The sequence below is a fragment of the Copidosoma floridanum genome, unplaced genomic scaffold (genome assembly GCF_036245765.1).
Source record: "Copidosoma floridanum isolate Cflo_tuat_1 unplaced genomic scaffold, Cflo_Japanese_pri ptg000022l, whole genome shotgun sequence".
In the NCBI taxonomy this organism is placed as follows: domain Eukaryota; kingdom Metazoa; phylum Arthropoda; class Insecta; order Hymenoptera; family Encyrtidae; genus Copidosoma; species Copidosoma floridanum.
Genome location: NW_028321899.1, coordinates 3,576,669 through 3,599,845, shown reverse-complemented (window position 1 = coordinate 3,599,845; position 23,177 = coordinate 3,576,669). Strand labels below are relative to the sequence as shown.

The 23,177-nt window shown below is 34.8% G+C and overlaps 1 protein-coding gene across 1 annotated transcript in view; it reads left to right on the top strand.

Moving 5' to 3' along the window:
* Positions 1-23,177, top strand: part of Art4 (arginine methyltransferase 4) — a 335,354-nt gene that overhangs the window by 93,205 nt on the left and 218,972 nt on the right. Inside the window, exon 3 of the mRNA XM_023392423.2 lies at positions 21,016-21,238. Coding sequence (XP_023248191.2) covers positions 21,016-21,238 — 223 coding nt within the window. The remainder of the gene's footprint in view (positions 1-21,015; positions 21,239-23,177) is intronic.

Sequence of the window (23,177 nt, the reverse complement as noted above, 5' to 3'; positions counted from 1 at the left end):
GTATACATAATAACTGGCGACGAGGATAAAAGTGTTATAAGGAGTGTAAAGTAAAAAGTAAATACTACAATAATGAAAGATAGTACGAATACCGGGTGTACAAGGAACTGCTTGGATACAAAATTTGAACAAGGAGGAAATATTTTTATTGTGTCATGCAAACGGCATTGAGGTAAAAAGAGAGGATACACTAGCTGAGTTAAGAGAAAAGTTACGGGTGTTTGTACGGCAAGAAATAGCTGCTGGACGTGAAGAACAAATAAAAAGTTTAGAAGATATTGAAGGTAAAACAGTTGAAAATAAAAAAGAATCTTAGGACGATAAAGAAGAAGATAACAAAGTGATTATTGATGTTAGACGAGTTAAGAAAATGGAGGTTTCTGCAAATTTAGATTTCGATATCCGTAAAGACGATTGGGAAAAATTAATAGATCGCCTTGAGCAATATTTTATAGCAAACGATGTGATTGATGCCAATAAGTAGAGAGCCATTTCATTAAGTAAAGTTAACGCAGCAACGTATGATGTAATTGATAAGATATGTAAGCCAAAGAAGCCTGGAGAAAAAACGTACGAGGAGATAGTTAAGGTGGTAAAGGAGTATTCAAAACCACCAGTATCTTACTTGGTTCATCGAAACTGTTTTAGACAACGTATGCAGAATCAAAATGAAAGTATTGGTGAATACGTAACTGCTTTACAAGAGTTGACGAATAATTGTAAATTTAAAGATGGAGATGGAGATGATCAGATTTTAGATCAATTAATTGTTGGAATTTGAAGCAAGTCTATTAAAGCAGAGTTATTGAAAATCGAGACACCAAAATTAGATACAGCATTAAAAAAAGCTTTAGGATCAGAAGCGGCTGAAAAAGGAGCTGAAACATTACATAGTCATGAACAGTATCAGGAGAAACAGAAGAAAGAATTCAACAAGATGAATGAACGGTCAAATTCAAAATATTCAAGTAGAATGAGCCAGCCGGCAAACAAGCAGATCAGGCAGCAAGGTAAACAACAATACCAGCAACCCAAGCAGAGGCATCAGACCTCGCGTGATCAACAATCGTCAACACACTTGAAGTGTTATCGTTGTAGTAATCCGAATCATTTAGCTCGCGATTGTAGGTATATTAATGCTACGTGATATTTATGTAATAAGCGTGGGCATCTCAAAAGTGTATGTCGAGAAAATGAGAATAATAAGAATTACTCATCACCCACAGTGAATCGTGTAGGATCTTTAGGTACCGAAGATAAGAGTAGCGATAACGATAGCGTAGCCGAAGAGTTAAATGATTTATTTTCTGAGAAAGCGAGTATGTATAACATGAGTAATAATTATATTCCTGGAAAAGTTTGTGTTAAACCGCAGTACATGAGTGTAGAAATAAATAGAATTAAAATTAAAATGGAAATTGATTCCGGTGTGGCTATGCCAATCATACCTATAAAATTAAAAGAAAATTATTTTGGAAAAATCGAAATGTTCGAGCCCAATGTTGAATTTATAAATCATGATGGAAGTATAAATAAACCAATTGGTATATTAAAAAAATTAAATGTTAGAGTGAATAATATTGAAATTATAACAGGTGTTTACGTAACAAAGTCATCGGGACCCCCGATTATTGGTAGATCGTGGTTAAATGCTTTGAATTTGTGGCCCTTGTATAAAGAATTAAATTTGCATTCGCTCGAATCAACAGAAGTCTATAAAGAAAATTTAAAGGAAATTTCACTGAAATATCGATCGTTTTTTGAAAAAAGCAAAGGGTTGTTCACGAAAGGTAAAATTAAACTAGAATTAAAAGAAGGGGCTCAACCCAAAAATGAGGCATTTCACGTCAAATCGCACAGGCTGCGCGCGAGACCACTTTTCATGCTTTGATTACAGTATCAAATTAATGAGGAAGATAAATCGGAGTAAGCATTTCCGACGTATTTTAACCTCAGCTTTTCAATGAAATTATTAAAATTACAAAAAAAAGCCAACATAACCTCAAAAAAACATAAAACATGTTATATCTTCAAAAGGGTGTCTCGAATCTTTTTTTTTATTATCTAAAACGAAAGAGGAGGTTTTTTTACGTTGGTATAGTGATTTTCAGAGTGTCCACTATTATATTATTCGAGAAATCTAACGTCAAAGTCTATGCTCTCGTGCCGCCGTGACGGACGGCCTGGCAGCGGCCGTAGCGCCGCATTCGTACCATATCTTACGTTTGAAAACAACGCAATATTCCTAATAAATGTTTTATAATAAAATAAAGTATTGACATGTTTACATAATAATAAACAATTTGTATTTATTAAAACTTTAATTTAAACTTTAATACTGTACACTATGCAATATATTATTGTATCGTATATAAACAATTAAATATTTTTCTTTACCTTTGCAGTTTTCTTGAAAGTAGATTTTTTAATTTTTGGATTGGAAATTTTCGGAAATGTTTGAAATATTGAACGTAAAGATGTATGACGCAGCTTAAATGTGTTTTCATCAAGAGGGATGAATGCGTGATATCGAAGAGTTCCTGGTATCATTTTAGCCTTATCAACCCTTTCTTTCAATTTCAAAGCAGCTTCCTTGTAAGATTCTTTATTACTGAAGAATACCTTGGTTTCTTTGCTTTGGCCTTTTGCCCATTTGTAAAGGTCTTCAGCTGTTAAAATTCTATTTCGAGAAGTGTTTTGTAAGCTAGCTTTTCTCGCTGGGTTGATAAGGGTTGATAAGGCTAAAATGATACCAGGAACTCTTCGATATCACGCATTCATCCCTCTTGATGAAAACACATTTAAGCTGCGTCATACATCTTTACGTTTAATATTTCAAACATTTCCGAAAATTTCCAATCCAAAAATTAAAAAATCTACTTTTAAGAAAACTGCAAAGGTAAAGAAAAATATTTAATTGTTTATACACGATACAATAATATATTGCAGAGTGTACAGTATTAAAGTTTAAATTTAAGTTTTAATAAATACAAATTGTTTATTATTATGTAAACATGTCAATACTTTATTTTATTATAAAACATTTATTAGGAATATTGCGTTGTTTTCAAACGTAAGATATGGTACGAATGCGGCGCTACGGCCGCTGCCAGGCCGTCCATCGCGGCGGCACGAGAGCATAGACTTTGACGTTAGATTTCTCGAATAATATAATAGTGGACACTCTGAAAATCACTATACCAACGTAAAAAAACCTCCTCTTTCGTTTTAGATAATAAAAAAAAAGATTCGAGACACCCTTTTGAAGATACAACATGTTTTATATTTTTTTGAAGTTATGTTGACTTTTTTTTGTAATTTTAACAATTTCATTGAAAAGCTGAGGTTAAAATACGTTGAAAATGCTTACTCCGATTTATCTTTCTCATTAATTTGATACTGTAATCAAAGCATGAAAAGTGGTCTCGCGCGCAGCCTGTGCGATTTGACGTGAAATGCCTCATATATGTTAGCACGTTCAATCCCATTTGCGCTACAAGAAAAAGTTGAACAAGAATTAAATAGATTAGTAGAAAAAAAAATTATTGAGCCAATTAAAACAAGTGAATGGGCTACTCCTATAGTACCTGTAATAAAGCCAAATGGAAGCGTTCGTTTATGTGCAGATTTCAAAGTTACAGTGAACCTTCAGTTAAAAACTATAAGATATGCACCCCCCAATTTTGACCACGCTATAGCTAGATTGCAGACTCGAAATAAGAACAACAGGTTAAACGAAGTGAAACGTTATTCAAAAATAGATTTAAAAGATGCATTTTTGCAGGTTCCTGTGGATGAAAATTCACAAAATTTATTAACTATTAATACTCATAAAGGCTTATTTCGTTGTTTGTACATAATGTATGGAATAGCATCAGGTCCTGGCTACTTTCAGAAAATGATCGAGGAAATTTTAAAAAACATTGAAGGGGTAGCAGTAGTCGCAGATGACGTTGTAATTACTGGTGGCACGGATAAAGAACATTTGATAAATTTAGACAAAGTACTAACTAGATTACAAGAAAGCGGATTAAAAGGTCGATTAGATAAATGTAAATTTTTCAAAAAGGAAATAACGTACTTAGGGTATAAATTGTGCAATGATGATATTAGTATTGACGAGAATAAATATAAGGCAATTGTCGAAATGAAAACCCCATCGAATCATAAAGAACTTCAATTATTATTAGGAAAAATAAATTACTATGGAAGGTTGTTTAATAATAGAGCAAAAATTTCAGCACCTTTATATAAGTGTAATAATAGCGAGAAATTTAATTGGACTAACGATTGTCACAAAGCATTCGAGAGCGCGAAAGTAGCATTAAAGCAAATAATTGTTAATTATGATCCTTCTTTAAAATTGATATTAACGTGTGACGCTTCACCATATGGTTTAAGTGCATTTCTTAGTCAGCCATACTCAGATGTGGAAAAACCTGTAGCGTTCGCATCAATCCGTTTAACGAAAGCGCAAGAGAATTACTCGCAAGTTAATAGAGAGGCTGCGGCAATAATCTTTGGTGTAACAAAATTCTATGATTATTTATATGCAAGAGAATTTACAATAAGAAGCGATAATAAACCATTATGTAGAATTTTCTCACCTGAAAAAGGTATAACGAGAATGGCTGCGAGTCGACTACAAAACTGGTCGTATTTTTTGAGTGCATTTAACCAAAAAATTAAAAATATAAGTACCAAAGAGAATATTGTAGCAGACAGTCTATTAAGATTACCTTGCGTAACAGATGAAACACAAAGTGAAATTTTAAACACAGAAAGAAAATATACATATTTACATTACGTAATTGAAAGTAAAATTGGATGTTTGAATTATAAAGCTGTAGCGAGAGAAACAGCTAAAGACAAAGATCTGTCTCGTGTAAAGAGAATGGCATTAACCGGATGGCCAGAATGTAAATTAAAAAATTGGCCTAAAGAGTTAAAACCTTATGCGTTACGAAAAGTTGAAATAACAATTGAAAAAGAATGCCTTATGTGGGGACAGCGTGTCATAATACCGTTTAAACTACAAACACATATTATAAAAAATTTACATGATAGTCATTTTGGAGTAGTAAAAATGAAAAGTATGGCAAGGTCGGTTGTGTGGTGGCCGAACATAGATGAACATTTAGAAAGAAAGGCAAAATATTGTGAATTTTGTATTAAGGTGAATGACGTTCCTCGCAGAGTCACGCTTTCACCCTGGCCATGGCCCAACCAACCTTGGCACAGAATTCATGCGGATTTTGCGGGGCCATTTTTGGGTTATACTTATTTGTTAGTTATAGATGCATATTCAAAATGGCCCGAAGCTTACATTGTAAAAAATATGTCAACAGATCATACTGTAAAAATTTTTCAAGAAATTTTTTCTCGACACGGCCTGCCCCATCATTTAGTAACAGACTCAGGCTCTCAATTTAAGAGCGATGAGTTTCTCGAGTATTTAAAGAAAATAGGTGTTGAACACACATTCGCAGCACCAAAACATCCAGCAACTAACGGCGCTGCTGAGGGCTTTGTAAAAACTTTCTAAAGGAAAGTAAAATCTATAGTCGATAGTCAATCTATTAGCGTGCAAAATGCAATTAATAAATTTTTATTCACGTACCGAACAACAAAACATGTAACTACCAATGAGACACCGGCTAAATTATTATACAATCGAGAGTTGCGAACGCCATTGCAATTACTGCGTCCTGATGGCAGAAAAATAATTGAAGAAAAGCAATACGATCAAATTAAAAATTTTAAAGGTGTTAGAAAAGATACTTTTGAAAAAGGAGACGTAGTAATTGCAAGGGATTTTCGTAAAGACTATCCGAAAATGTCAAAAGCGAAAGTTGTAAGTGAGATTTCTCCGAGAAGTTGTTTGATAAAATTCGCAGGGGGAGGAGAACATAAGAGACACTACGACCAGATAAAACATTGGCGTGAGATGAATAACGATTTGTACGATGATAATAAATTACGACAAGGCGAGTTACAAAACAATATTGTAAGAAAATCAACGCGTATTACAAAGCCTGTAAACCGTTATATGGTTACTCATTTATTAATAAATATATTGTAGTTGTTTTTGCAATTATTAAGTAGGAAAGGATGTGGTATATGTGAATCCGACTGTGAATCATTGACATAGCGTAAAGCGTTGTGTAATACATATGTGTGTGTTTATACACACATCTTTATCATATCACCTTGTAGCTTATAAGTATGAATATAATAAACAGTCAGTCTTTAGCCTTAGTTATGAGCAGTTGATTTACCTGGCTCCTTTTCCGTCCACAGGCTACTCATGAATAAGTATGTGTATACATAATAATTTCCGTGAATCATTAAATAAAACATATTTTGCAGGTTAACTTTTACAACACTTTTATACCACGTTGCATACGCATGACAACGAATAAATTGTACACTTATAAGATATATATGTATATATATATTAAAATATTGTAAATGGGCTCATAATAAAAAATGATGTCACTTGGTTGGCATGACGACTGCTTGATAAAAACCAGGATCCCGTGAAGAATTGAAATTTTACGTAAAGCCACTTGATTGTAGGCCTTGCAGTGATTCGCTTCTGACTCATAGTTTCGCAAGTTCATTTTTCCTGAAATGTAGTGAGCTTCGAGGGAGTGAGAAGATAGTATCCGCCATTTGTGGCTCATGGGAAAGGCGTGAGCTTGAAAACGCATCATTTATCATATATATACGTCACGATATCCATATACGTATGGATATATACATATATACAAGTATTTGAATAAACTCCCCATGAGCCTTAAATGGCGGTCGACCAATCATGAGCAGTCCGAAGATTGTCCGCTCACTCCCTCGAAGCTTACTACTGAAATGCTAGTGTTAGCATCCTCTCGGCAAGTACATTTAAACTGTATGAGAGTCGCAGCAAATCAGCTGTTACGTGTAAATAGAATAAGTTCTTTAATCTACCAAACCCTTAATGATCTAGTCTTCACTTTATTATCTAATTAATGAGAGGACTTATTTAATGTTTTAATTTACTAGTTAATTAAAAAGGTGTTTCTTGAAAGAGCAATTCGCCGGTAACGTTTTTCTGTCGGTCACTAGTTTTCCCGGGGAAGTGTACCTTTGTGTACCCGGACGTATTATACTAATACTATACTATACAAAAAAAGTATGTATGTCTAGAGTGAAATTATATTCGTTTTAATCCCAGACATGGCTAAATCATTGTAGCTTAGGACAACTATAACGACCGACAGAAAAACATTTTGCTACTAATAACCGTCGATAACTCTTACAAGATACACCTTTTCGATGAACTATAAAATTGAGATTTTAACTTAGTTATTTAATTAATTTTATGATAAAATAGAGGTTGCATTGTTTAGGATTTAATAAAATGATAAACTTATTATTCTACGTAGACATAACAGCTAATTTGCTGCACTTCTCGTATAGTTCGTGTTTACTTTCCAAAAGGCCGCTCACACTTGCATTCAGGTACAAATTTCCTTGATAACTTACTGCGATTGTTACTCTGGTGGATACGACGTACGTTTCAAATGAAAACTTTTTTGCCAGTAGTGCAGTTTGTAGACCAGTCACTAAACCTTTGAATTGAGAAATAGATATGCAGTGATGGTTTTTCATAAACTTGGAGAATCAAACCCAAAAAAGACGAAAAAAAATATAAAAACTCCAAAAAAATATGGCGTCATTTTGAAAAACAGGTTTACCGATTTATTTTGCAAATATCTCGTCAACGATAATAGATACGCCAAACATGATGATATTATCGTGTACGGCGGAAAATTTGCTATCAGTTAGGCACTTTTGCAACATGTTGACTTACAAAATATCTTGAGAAAAACAATCACTAAGATGATTCCGGCCATTACTGTAAGACTTAGAAAGATGGAGCCAGCGGCCAATACCGGCGGTGCCGGCGAAGCCAAGCTATTCGCTTCGTGCAGAAATTAAAAACAACGCCACCTGCAGGAGAAAAAATGTCGGTGCTAACTAACAAAGAATATGTATCATCTCATAGACAACGATAGATTCCAAGTGTTTATTTTAACAATAAAAAATATATCACAACTTAGAAAAGTTTTTTCAGTCATAAATAGCTTATTAATGGCAAATAATACTTTCGTTTCATTTCATGAAGAATAAGAAATACATTTCTAGTATGAAATGAAAATGTGTAAGTAAGCATTCTGAATACTTTTTTCTAATGTGCTGATTTAGGAGTACTCCGAAAAATAAACTGATATTCGAGTAAAACCACGATACACACTTATGAAATACCAGCATATTAGGTAGAAAAAAATTTGTTTATTAGGGCATTATAAATATGTATTTTTTAACTCATGAGTATACTCAACACCTCAAAAAATTCCATCAGTTATTGAATATATATTATCGTTGAAATCTTACTAATATATAAAGCAGAAGCGCTAAAACCGTTGTAATCGCTAACCGCGAAAACTACTGAACCGATTTTGTTGAAGTTTTGCACACTGATTCATGATACTTCCTAGATGGTTTTAGTATAGTTTTTATCTTGAAAAATTTAATAACAATAGCAATAAATGAGCTTAAAGTTTTGCAAAATTACACCAGCTTTTCACTTTAGTTCAGTAAAATCCGCTAGGTGGCGTCGATATTAAATCGAAGCTACCTGCAACATAATTAAATAAGTGTGGTTATTAAAGGCTGCAGCGTCTCCATAATGTTGTAGTCGAACTTCGGCAATTCAACGAGCTGAATTGAGAATGCAGATGATAGTCTTGCAGCCGGGTATCCCGGTTACGGACAACACTCTTCTCTAAAGGGGAAGGGACCTACGTGTCCATTTACCCTGAATCTCGACGAGTGCGATCAAAAAAAAAAAATTATTTCCAACCGATGCCGTCTCTGCCACAATACCAGGAGACATATCTAGCCAGAGCACAATCTGCTCCAACTCATCAGAGTTGTGAGGAAGTTCCTCTACCCCACCTGGTGCAGTTAGAGAATTTGTGGCTACAAATGTAAGCAAGGGAAGAAAACAGCTCTGAGCTCTGAGGGGCATGGGCAGCCACAACGGCTACCTTCTTTGTCGTCGCGTCCCCAATGCGCTTACCCACATATTCCCGTCTAACGATGAGCGGTAGGTTATCCGGGGAACGACCCGAGACGAGATATTCTTTGGTCAGCAGCGTACCTCCCTCCTCCATCACAGTCTTCGTATATCGAGACTCCCAGGGTAAGAATCAAGCAACCCGTAGCCAGCTCTTCATCATCAGGAATAATAATAAAGAATAGCCTGGAAGTTTCACCACTGGCGCTTTTTAGGGCCATTACAAGTATTTACGTTCCCTACTTAACCATAAATTTCATCGGTTCTTTTTAGGGGCCACCTAAATGTAAACTACCTTGCCAACAAATACATTTTTACTACCATTTCCGGAAGCGATTTGTCGACTTAAAGACTATATTAACTAAAGACGGGCACTATTAAACCAAGTCAGCCATTCACTGTCAGACGTCACAAGCGGAGTTGTTCGCCGCAAGGCTGGGAACCCCAGTGACCGTCGACCCTATATTACCCTCTCGACTCTAAGAATTCAACCAAGAATCACTGATCCTCTCCAAAGTCTGCGTTGGGCAAACCTATAACAGCTATGTAGAAAAAAAACTTGAGCCAACGGGACAGCCTCCACTGGACAAGTATCACTAACCAATCTCCCCATCTAAGATCATCAAAACAACTGAATCTGCAAATAAAAAAGGTGCTTTAGACACCAACGTCTTCGACGTTATACCGGGAGACGTTGAGAAAGAGCACTACAACTAGCCCCGAAGCTTCGGACTTTGTAATTTTTCTCCCAATCAGTCTGGGTCTTTAACAGCAAGCCAGAAAAGATCACCCTGAGGTATCCAGGTCACAATTGCTGTTAACTGCAGTCAAAAAAGAGTTAACTTAAAAAGCTCACCGGTCTTTTTTAGGGCCATCGGACGTCGAACTACCTTGCCAACAAATATATTAGAACTTAACAAAGTTGACAGAAAACACACTTTAGGGGTCACACAAATTTTAAGCATGCCAAAAGTTGCAAGAGGGTGAATCGGAAGAAAAACTTCAAGTGTATCTAATAAATACAATTTTACTTAGGCGTCAAGAAACTGACGCAGAAAATTTATCGAGATTAAAACAGCAGCGTCAAAATTGACAACTAAAGAGTCTATTACGTGAGAGATCAGCTTTTCATTGTACCCTCACAGCAATCTCTGAAATCTTTAAAGATCCTACTTCAGATTTTTTAATGAGTAGAAAATGTATTTGTGTTTTTGTGGCAATTAAAATGTAGGGTTTAAGGTCTAGGACTTTGTTGCCCTGGTAATAAAGTTGTGAGATATAAAAAAAAAATTTTTTTTTAATATAAATTTTTTGGGGCTTTAAAATCATAACAGCTTTAAAAAATAGCCATTTTCGTGAATTACGCGGGAGAAACTGTAAATCAACGGCTTCTTATAGCCACCGATTATTTTATGGCACAAAGAACGCACGGTACTTTTCAGCTTAATAATTTTTTTGAATTTTTACACCTCATTATTGAACCAAATAAACTACATGGATTCCGAAAAAATATGTTTTTAATAAGAAGATTTTTGTTCTGAGATGTATTAGGAACATGTGTGAAATTTCTAACTAAAAATGCTTTACATCACATGTCAACACACTACGGTGTTTTATTTAGTAAGTCTCGGGCGAAGCCGAGACGGGGGGCTGCTAGTAAATGCATGTAACATATCATGGTCCATAAGATTCTGTGTATTCTTGTTAGTTGGTATCGAAATTTCTTACCCTGTAGGTGGCGTTGTTTCAAATTGCTGCACGAAGCGATTAGCGTCCTCCACCATGTGCAAGACAAATATAACAATCCAAGTAATGGTGTGGAGAGAGAGACAAAAAGAAAGAGATAGCAACTGAGAATGAACTGGATCGAATTTTTTGTTTCAGTTTACGGGCATAGCTCAATTTTGTATTTTGAGTCAAATAAAAAGTTTTGTCAGTATAAAAACTGTATTAAAAAGACAACTTTTAGTTGTAGTTTCCGGGATTTTTTATTAATTTAGATAAGTCTGAATTTAAGGTATTTTTTTTTTCGATAATCAAATTAGTCAATTTAGAGGTAAATGGCCTAATTACTGCGCAGTCACCAGCTACTGTGCACTTGACGGTAAAACAAAATAAGAAAATTAAATAGTAAAGTTTTTGTGGTCTTATATTGTAACATGCTTGAACAATAATAATGTTATATCCAGAATCATACTTGACATTATGACATTTATCATTGTTTACTTATTTGATTTTCAACGAATCTAAACAACAAAACTTTGTAGACGTGCGTCGTAATTGGTGCGAAGTATTTGGGTCTAGGCTTCAGCATGTAAACAGTGTCAGAAATACCTGCGTAGTAGTTAGAGGCACAGTGACCGTTGCTGATTTTCTAACCATGCGTAGTAATACAAACAAGAAATATTAGCACTAGAACAATTATTTAGAAAAATATGTAACATAACAGAAAAACGTTTCTACTTCTAATCGCATGAGATGCTGCTGATAAAAATAAAGTACAATGGCTTTGATTTACATTCAAAAACATCAGGAAATGAGACATTTAGCGTAGTCGAAAATTTCAGTCTGCAATAAATGGGTCACTTGCCCCTAGTTGATTTCCACGATTCATAGACAACTAGAATAGATAAAACAATAGTATTTAACAGCAGAATACTACAATAAAGAAGTACAAAATTATTGGACCATGGTGAAAAAAAAAACAACCTTTTGTATTTTTTATGTAATAAGTATATTTTGCGTACAGCAATGTTATGATTTGACTTTGTTTGTAATTAAAACTATGATTATTAATTTAGTAACAAAACAGCTGGTAGCCCACTGTAGTGGATGACTAGTAAAAAATTGTTTTTAACGCTAAAGCAAACTACTTGATGAATAAAGCAAGTTTCTGCCTATACGCTTTATTGAATGCTCTCCGACGTTTTTGTAACGTCAATTTCCGTCAACTAGGCCCAGAAATACTGTTTTATAGATAAGCATAAAAGTTTTCTTTTAAATCCACCATTTTTGACATTGAATAAAAAAAAAAAACTTAGTTACTATTGTGTCGCAGAAGAAAAATCATAAGAGGTTTTTTAACAGTAAAACAAAAAGAAAATAAGCTTTGAAAAATAATTTTTAACTTGTTGTAGTTAGGTGAAAGGCGTAAAACTTATTAATATGACTAATTTTATAAGTGAAAATAGAAAAAACCGTCATTTGAAACTAAGCCCAAATGATGAAAAATTCTCAAAGATGAGGAAAAAATTGCACCTCAAAGACTTTTTTTTTACCGTCATAATTTTGTTTTGGAACCTAAATAATAAAACGTGTGCATTTAGTGATCGGCGATACTATTTGATACCGCAATACCATGTTGATACTTTTGTCCAAGTATCGATACCAATGCTAATACTTTTAGGTATCGACATATAGCGATACTTTGATACTCGATATCCACAGTATCGAGATATCAGTATTTTTTTCCAAGAATGACCGTAAGTTGGTATATTATTACACCTTTTGAGAGTTTTTCCTCTTATCTAAGGCTGCCGTCACATGGAGAGCGGAACGCGTACCGCGTAACTGTATGAGCTCATCAGAGTAAGAGAAGGTTCGCGTATTCAACTTCTCTCACACTCTCATGAGCTCAAATGATTGTGCAGTACGCGTTACGCTCGCCATGTGAACGTGGCCTCAGCCTCTTTTTTCAAAAAAAAGAACACTCACTGCTAGACGGGAGGTTGTTCCAAAAGCCACAAAGTAAAGAGGCTGTTGCAAACAAATTTGGTTTACTAGGTCATGACCTACTGCAGCGGCTACACAATGGTTTAATTTCAAATGCGTCTTTGAATTCTTTCTCACATCCTTACTATTTTTACAAGTTAGGATAGTGTTGTTTGTTTTAGTAATTTCGAGTTTTCAATGATAATAACTAATTTTTAACCAAATGGTCAGAGCATTTTCAACCATGGCAGGTGATTTTAAATTTGTAAATTTATGCGATGACGATCTTTCTTTGTACACCTGTGGTTGGTGACAAACTAAACTCCTTTTCAGAAATATCTTACAGCCTCCATGCTTTGATATGTCATTCAAAATGTCTATTAAGGATGATATCACAGCTTACCCCTAAGATAGTATTTTTTTTTTTTTTTGTATTTTTTACAACTTGAGTACATTAAGAATTTATTCATAAAACTTGACAACAAAAAGAATTTATGTTGACTTAATTTCTTTCTTTCAAATACGTACTGACGCACTGTATGCAGTATACGTATATACATACCGATACTTCGATACTCGACGATTGTAACATAGCGTTTTCTTGCCCTGCGACGAGTACGGTGTCACGGCCAGGGTGGTCCTGAAGCAACACACAGAGACACCTTAATTACTTACCGATGGTCACGCTTGAAACGACGCGAATGGTACTGCACCTAAATCTGCTTAACGATGCTTGCAGCTTGGCCAAACCAAGTTCTGCTCCTGGAGACTCTCACCTATAGGTCCTGTCGGAGTTAGCCCGTCGGGAATCAAGCTACTGTATAAGGAAGAAACGATCGGCGTGACCTGAAAACATTGTTGTCGGAAAAGGGCAATTTGTCCATGAAAATAAGAATCTCTTTATTTAACACCAGGATCACATACACGGGCATCTAGGCTCGGGGATCGCGGCGTGATACGGTGAAACGCACGTGGCACGATAATCATGCTTTTCTCTCTCTCTCTCTCTCTCTTTCTCTCTCTTTTTTTCTCTCTTGCTCTCCTCTTCTCGCGCTTTTGGGGGCCGGCTCGTCCAGCTCACCCGGTCACTACACCCTCAACGCACACACACATACGCTCACGTACGATTTTCACTAGGACCCTACGTGGCTACTTTATCTCTGGGTTCACCGTCGCTGGATGCCCTCGATTCTTCCTCGGTGACAGGGACCTTATCGAAGTCAGCCCTTGTCCTCGGTGTCGTCGGCGTCCCTCAGCTTGTTGGTCGGCAGGTCAAGGTTCTGGCACTGGCTGGTGGAAGTGCTGGCCGGGATCGTAACAGCAGGCACGAGATTGAGGTAGCTTGGCAAAAGGTCGTAGTTGGCTTCTTCTTCTCTTTCTCTGGAGCTCTGGCTCGCGCGATTGCTACTTCAAAAGTGATGCGTTAGGTCCACTAATTAGTACAGCCTCGTGCGTTATCGCACTATATTTATGTACCGAATTTTATTGACAGGATATTATTCACACTCGAACGGGACGCAATTTATAGTGCATACGCTTAATACAGATATATACATATACATTTGTGTATATATATATATACACTCCTCGTCGATAAAGCAACACTGGATTGCTACATTGGCGTGGTAATTGCAAGTATTTTCTAATACGCAATTACACAGATAGACACTCATATACTAGGACTATACATTCCTTGACTTTCCTTCGGCGCTATGTACTTTTCGTACTTTTTGGTAATTTTGCGATACAGCACTTAAAATTGATAAATCTGGAAAAGGGAAATTCTCAAAACTCAATATTATTATATGTACTAAGTAATAATATTAACTGTCTTCACATTATCAGTGGCAAGCAGCATGTGATAATAGATTTTCCCTTAATTTCCGTACTGTTCGGTCATTTTCGCAAAGTAGCACTTGATATCCATAACATCAGAACTCAAAAATTTTTAAATTTATTCCTAGTGTATGTGCTAAGTCATGATAATAACTATCTAGGCATTATTAGTGGTGTGCAGCTTGTGATAATTAATTTTTCTTAAATTTCTGTACATTTTGGTTATTGCTTGCGATATAACACTTAAGGGGGTAGCGTCACAATTTGTAGTCAATGCGTGTTCTGAAATAAATTGTGTGGTCCGAAACAGACAAGTTAAAATAAATGTCGCAACGCTGCATGAGGCAAAAATCCTCTGTATATCCATACGTATTAGTATAGATACGTTCGGAGATTGTATTGTACGTCAACATTATGTTGGGGGTGAAATCTCCATTGCAGCATCTTTTCGGATCTTGAAATACACTCTTCTAATTTCTCATAACTGAACAACGGTGAAGCTACGGATGCTGTTATTGAAATATGATGTTTCAAACGTACTATTTTACATTCTATCTAACTTTAAGAAAAGTTTAAAATTTTTTTTAATCGCAATCTGTAAAATTCCCTTTTACCGATAACAGTACGTGTTAAATAGATAACTTTTTTCTCGAAAACGGCGAAGCTAGGTTGTCTGTAATTTTTTTGTTATTCTACATACAATTGTTAGCTTGTACAAATTTTTTTAAGGCGTTCCTAATTTTTTTGTTTTGTGACACTACCCCCTTAAAAGTAATAATTTCGGAAAACAAAAATTGTTGAAACTCAACACTTTTAAATGTTTTAAGTAATATTTATAAAAGTCTCCGCATTATCAGTAGCGTGCAGCATGTGATAATGAATTTTCCCTCAATTTCCGTACACTTCGGTCATTTTTGCGATGTAGCGCTTGATATTTATAATATCAGAAGATAAAAGTTGTTAAACCTTTTTCCTATTATATGTGCTAAGTAATAATAATAAATGTGTAGGCATTATTAGTGGCGTGCAGCTTATGATACTAAAGTTTCTTCAAATTTTCAGCTCCTTCCGGACATTTTTGCAATATAGCACATAATATAAAAAATTGCGACAGAAGAAAATTGTTAAAACCAATAACTATAATAGAAATCAAATAATATTACTAAGTGTTTATGCTTTATTAGTGGCGTGCAGCCCGTATTGCTGTATTCACTCCAAATTTCTGTACCTTTCAGCCTTTTATTACGATATGACACTTGAAATTAATAATTTCCAAAGACGAAAATTGTTAAAACTTATTACTTCTACATGTTTAAAGTAAAAATAATAAATGTCTATGCATTATTAGTGGCATGCAGCTTGTAATGCTGTATTTACCCTAAACTTTCTAAAATCGTAGGAACAAATAACTTTTATAGAAACTAAGTAATATTACAAAGTGTCTTGGCATTATGAGCTGCGTGCCGCTTTTGATGGTAAGTTTTTCCTGAATTTCCATACTTTTCGGTCATTTTCTGCGGTATAGCACTTGAAATTAGGAATTCCGGAAGACGAATATAGTTGAATCTTGACTAGTTTATATGTACTAAGTAGTATTATTCAATTCTAGGCATCATCAGTCGCGTGCAGCTAGTGCTCATAAATTTTTTATTATTTTCTGTATGTTTCAGTTATTTTTTGAAGTACAACTTTTGAATTCAATTATTTTGGAAGACAAAAGTTGTTAAAACTTAACACTTTCTTATGTTTTAAGTAAAATTAATAAATGTTTAGGCATTATCAGGGGCGTGCAGCTTGTAATAATAATTATTGGTTAGGCTTTAAAAGTGGACAGCAGCAGATGATATCGGATTTTCGCCTAAATTTCCGTACTTTTCGGTTGTATTTTGCGATATAACACTTAAAAGTTATTACTCCGGAGAACAAAAATTTGTTGAAACTTATCACTTTTATACGTATTCAGTAATATTATCTAATTTCTAGGCATTATCAGTGGTAAACAGCTTGTGACAATAAATTTTTCTTAAATTTTTGTATTCTTCCGTAATTTTTGCGATATAACACTGAATATTGAGATTTCCGAACGAAAAATATTGTTCAGAATTTTTAATATAATATGTACTTAGTATAAGTAAAGGTTATCGAAGCATTATCAGTGCGCGCAGCTTGTGATAATAAATTTTCCCTTACTTTCTGTATTGTTTGGGCATTTTTGCGATATACCTTTTTAAAGTTGAGAATCGTGGAAGACTAAAAATTTTTGAACTTATTTCTGTTGTAAGTATTAAGTAAAATTCGTATATGTTCGTGCATTATTAGTGGCGTGCAGCTCGTGACAATGAATTTTCCCCAACGTTTTTCGTTTTTTTCATTTATTTTTGTAATATAACAATTGAAATACATAATTCTGGAAGTTTTAAATCGTTATAACAAATTACTATGATAAAAACTTTACAACATTACCAAGTGTTTAAATACTATACTATTGTTACGTCGGCGCAACGTATTTTTTGAGCCTAAGCTTTCGCTCAATGGCTCGGGATTCACACAGGGCGCGTATGTGGGACGCGGGGTTAAAAGGGTAATTCAGCTTAAAGACGCGTTACTCAAAAAGGGGTACAATTGCTTTCACGCGACTAAGACTGACTGCCGTGCAATATTCCGATGCACTTGCTCGCGGCTTTCTTTTGTCAAGAGCGGTGTATACCTCGTTCACGATCTAAAAACAGTTAACACCGTCACGAGTAAGGATATCGTACGTAATTTGACCTTGACACACTAATATCACGGTAGGCATTTGCCTTAACTCGGTCGTTCGTTGTTATTCTGATAGTATTATTACCACGGGGGGCAACGGATTTTCCGTGGCTAATTTGCTATTACCGGTGACCGAAGGGAGCCAATACTGTGGCGAGTAATGGCGTTCGCGAAAAACACTTTATACTGGAGATTAATTTGCTATTACCGGTGACCGAAGGATGCCAATACTGTGGTGAGTAGTGGCGTTCGCGGAAAACACTTTATACTTCCCGGTGATCCATAGGTATTAATATGGCATTCGCGCAAACAAAACACTGTATACTTCTCGGTGGTCCGCGGGTATTAATATGGCATTCGCGCAAACAAAACACTTTATACTTCCCGGTGATCCGCGGGTATTAATATGGCATTCGCGCAAACAAAACACTTTATACTTTCCGGTGATCCACGGGTGCCAATACTATAGCGAGTAATGGCGTTCGCGCAAACAAAAACACTTTATACTTCCCGGTGATCCGCGGGTATTAATATGGCGTTCGCGCAAACGAAAACACTTTACACTTCCCGGTGATCCACGGGTGCCAATACTATAGCGAGTAATGGCGTTCGCGCAAACAAAAACACTTTATACTTGCCGGTGATCCGCGGGTATTATTATGGCGTTCGCGCAAACGAAAACACTTTACACTTCCCGGTGATCCACGGGTACCAACACTAGGGCGAGTAATGGTATTCGCGCGAAAGGAAATACTTGGTCAAAAGAAAGAATATGATATGTGGTTACTTACTTTTATTTGAACGTGAAAGTTGCTATACAGACGTTGAACCAGCGTGGATGTTAGTTGCTCTCGAAGAAGATCAAGTGGCAGTAGAGACGGACTCTGGCAACCAGTTGATCGTTCAAGGGTGGTAGCGAAATTCGACTGTGTCCTCGCTTCGCAGAAGACTGGGTTGTAGCAGAGTCGGGCTCTCACTACTCAGTCTACTTCGAAGGGTATCGTCGAATTTCGCGTGCCGAACTGAATTGCTTGACCTCGCTTCGCAGTAGACTGGGTTGTAGCAGAAGCGGACTCTTACTACTCAGTCCACTTTTAAGGGCTATCTTCGAGCCGAGTCGAGTCGAGTCAAACTCTGAACTACAAACTGTAAACTGATTTTCCTCTGGGCCTACGGGCCTTTTTATTGCGAGAAGTGGACCTCGGTCACGCGCTGGCTCGAAAAACGCAGGAAAACTTGCCGGGGGAAAATTTTGAAGAAAAGACAATAGCCGAAAATCTAATTGGCTAGAACTGCTCTAGTTTAGCCACTCAAAAATTGGCACATCCCACATCCGGCTTGTTCTCCTCTGTGCGTCAAGAGAAGGGAAGGTGATTCACTTACTCATGCCCTTCCTTTCTCTTTTACATCAAAAGTTGACAGAATTTCAATATATTTTAATCTTAACATTACGACCAGGTATTGTTAATATTTACTTATGCTACACATTGGTTGTTCGTTCAGCTAAATTCATTGCAAAAAGAGCGGTGAAAATTGCTTAACAATTCGGTTGATGCTAGGGTGAACAAACGATCAGTGAGTTGTTAGTTAATACTACTACTTAAGTGCCAAAACAGTGGCTGCGGCCGTACTAACTTATAATTAGCGGTGGTATTTACAATAATAGTAATAACAATAATAATAATAATTATAATAATAATAATAATAACAATCATAATAATGATAATAAGAAAAGCAGTTGTTAGAATACTAGTGCTTTGCTTGTTGTGAGTTTACATAATTTGTTTTACCGGTAGTTTGAATGTTTATAATGTTACGAAAATAATGCGAAATTTGGGTATAATTTTGGGAAACATGTTTTTCTGCTGCTAGTAGTTGGAGAGGGAGTCGTCTCGTGGTACCCTGGGGAATCAGAACTCTGTTACCCCTATTGGAGGCAGGCATACGGACTCTCTCTCCGAGTCAAAAAAAAAGGGAAGGGTTATATTCCGTTTTTCCTTTTCATCCGGGAAAAAGTGTTAGCAATCAACTAGATTACAAATTAGACTATTGCAGTATGTTTATGAAATTATTAATTCGATGAAAAAATAGTTACTCTGTAAATTATGAGTTTGCTAACTTGAATGGTTAAAATCGAATAGTTCTTTGAAGGTTACTAAAGTTGTGTACCAAATTTGTTATAGTTAATATGTTATGTAGTTGTTTGCTAGTGGTGTAGTACGTACTGGTTGTTTGTGACGATCCTGGCTTGTAATAATATTTTCGCTTATTTCTATGCATTAATTCTAAGCTATCCTAATGTTTAACCTTATGTTTATCGAACATTATATTTGCATTTAATATTTCAGTTTAACTGTTCCCAGTTAAACTTTTGTATCTATGGTTGTAGAAAAATATTTTATTTTGAATTTCCGGTCAGCGTGGGTCAGCGTGCATGTAAGTGAGTCATGCATGGTCGTAGTCCCTTAGCTACGAGCATTCTTGTAGGTGATTCACCTCTTTGCAGATGCACATTGGCCCCTGCGTTTTGTATTTTAAAATCGGCACGGAAAGATTTGAAGCAAGAGGAAAAAAAATTAATGTGGATACACCGACGTTACACTATAAACAGCAGCTAGTGATAACAAAATTTCTCTAAATTTTCGTACTTCTAGTAATTTTTGCGATATAACACTTAAAACTAACAATTCCGAAACACGAGAATTGTTCAAACTCATAACTTTTATATGTATTAATAGTGATTATTAAATGTCTAGGTATCATCAGGGGTGTGCAACTTGTGATAATAAATTTTCCCTAACTTTTAGTACTGTTTAGTTATTTTCTCGATATAACACTGAATATTAAGAATTCTATAAGCCAAAAATTGTTGGAACTAATAACTTTTATAGCCATAAAATAATATTACCACGTTTCTAGGCATTATTAGTTGCATGCAGCTAGTAATGCTGTATTTACCTTTAATTTCCATACTTTTTGATTATTTTAGCGATATAGCACCTAATATTAGTTATTGTGGACGACGAAAATTGTTGAAACTAGTGAATATCATGGAAACCAATCAATGTTACTAAGGGACCCGTTATTATTAGTGGCGTTCAGCTCGTGTTCCTGTATTTACTTCTAATTTTCGTACTTTTCCGTCTTTTTTGCGATATAACACTTGAAATCAAGAATTCTGAAAGTCAAAAATTGATGAAACTCATTAGTTTTATAATTCTGAAGTAATGTCAATTAATGCTTATGGATTATTAGTAATCCGCAGCATATAATGCTGTATTTATTCTAAATTTCCATACTTAATGGTCATTTTTGCGATATAACACTTAAATCTAATAATTGTGAAACACTCTTTTATTTCGAGAAGGGTACTAATTTTTATGATCTTAAAATTGTTAGGTGCCTCCCATATTACTTGTTAAAGCTTTTGAAGCATTTTAGTAAAGAAAAAAAAAAAAAAAAAATTTTCATTATTTTTTTTGCATGCAACGTTGTAAACTCTAGAGTCATTTAGGAAACGATTTGTTATTTCTATAAACTAGGAAGTGATATAAAGTCTACGGCTTACTGATTTTTTTTTTTTTCAGAAATAGATGTTGAATTTCATATTTTAGAGAGTGCAACATGTCATGGTTTGGCGTTTTGGTTTGACGTAGCTTTTATTGGTTCTTCACAAGAAGTATGGCTAAGCACTTCACCAACAGAACCGCTTACTCATTGGTATCAGGTTCGCTGTTTACTTGAAAAACCGTTATTCTGCAAGAGCGGACAACTATTACTGGGTAGAGTGAATTTAAGCGCTAATAAAAGGTGAGAACTTTTTAATTACGTATTGATTATTTACCTTCTGTTAATAATTTTAAAAAACGATCTTCGTAAATTTACTTGATTAAATAGTGTAAAATCAAGATTTATATTGCAGTACGTATGCTTACTGATTTTTATCACAATTAATTCTTTAGACTTGGGACGTACTAAAGTAAATTTTTTAACGTTTCAGTGGATTTAAGACCAAGTAAATTCAAAGTTTTTTTTTTTTTTATGTGACTAGTCTACACTAGTGGGGCTGACGCCCCCTGCATGCTCTACGGGCCAACCCCCCACTAACAAATTGAGTAGACAAAATAACAACATTACTCGTGTAATTATCAATGCAGGCTGAGAATAATTTCACAACAGCAGAATCCACGACTCACAAAGGAGTTGATAAAACAGATGATAACATAAATATTAATTGTCCAATAGAATTTTTAAATAATATCGGAGAAGGTCTTCCACCACACGAATTAGAATTAAAAATAAATGCTATAGTAATGGTAATAAAAAATTTAAGTATATCAGACGGTCTTAGTAATGGCAATAGATTAAAAATAACAAAATTATTTAAGTATAATATAAGAGCAGAAATAATAACGGGAGAAAAAAAAGGAACAAAGTTTTTATTCCTAGAATAACATTGAATACTGGCACCTCATCATCATTACCTTTTATCTTGTATAGAAAACAGTTTCCCTTTGTATTAGCATTTTCTATGACTATTAACAAATCACAAGGACATAGTTTTGATTTCTTAGGATTGTATATTAAAAAAAACTTTATTCTCTCACAGACAATTATACGTTGCTTTATCCAGATATCAGAATCCAAAAAGAATTTTTATTCAAATTGAGTCCGAGAATACATAAGAAATTGAAAATGTTAGTAAGAAAATGACAAATGTTAGTTCATAAAAATCATGAAAAAAAAAATGTGAATAATGTGGAAAGGGTCTTTAAAGAACAGATGGGTTTAAACGAAACATGAATTGACACAACATTAAATTAACAGAATGAATTACTGTTTCAAAAGCTTAATTATGTTTGTCTATTTAATTATACCTTCTCCTGAATTTTGTCTTTTTGTAAAAAAGTCCTCAGTTAATCAAGAATTTTATAATTGGGTAAAGTACACATGGACCAGAAAGAGATTTCAAATGTAAAAGTTCAATCAAGTTATACAAATAATGGTCCTTCAGAGACATATAGTGAGTAAGAAGGAGAGAATAGACAGAGGAAGAACTATGGTCAGTGACTTAAAAAACCCTAAAAACAAGTGACTCAACTCAAGTCGTAGTAAACATGTTTTTAAAAAAAAGACTTTTTTTTTCATTTTTCATAATATGCGTTAATTACATTGGGCTGTGGTAATTTAAAATTTTCTTAAGTTTTCTTGAAATTATTATGTAGTTGCACTGTGTAGGTCGTTAGTTTTTTCTTTAACAATTTACCACGCTTTTATCACTGTAAGATGCAGAGTTGGCGTTAGTATCACTAGTTATTGTAATAAAAATATCGTAAGTTATATAATCAATATGTATATCCTTACTAACATACTTATTAGTTGTCTTTGTACAGTTTTTTTGATAAAAATTTATTTTTAATGCACCAAATAGGAAATCATTGTAATAACTTTGCCTAAAGATGGTTGGAGAACGTGCAATAATAAGACACTGTTTACTTGTATTTTCCATTCTGATAACTTTTTTAATCCTTATATTTCTTCCGTGATAATATAAGAAGCGTTCTTTAACTCTACTCGATTGTAAATATAATGATATAATATTAATAGACCAGGAAAAGAAGACGCTCCACTTAAAAAAAAGGTGCAGAAGTTGGTTTGCTGCCTTTTTTGAAAGTTTTTTGTAGTAAGTATCAACAGTTAATTGTTTTGGACAGCTAAATTTGTTAAAATAATGTATGTTAGCTCAATA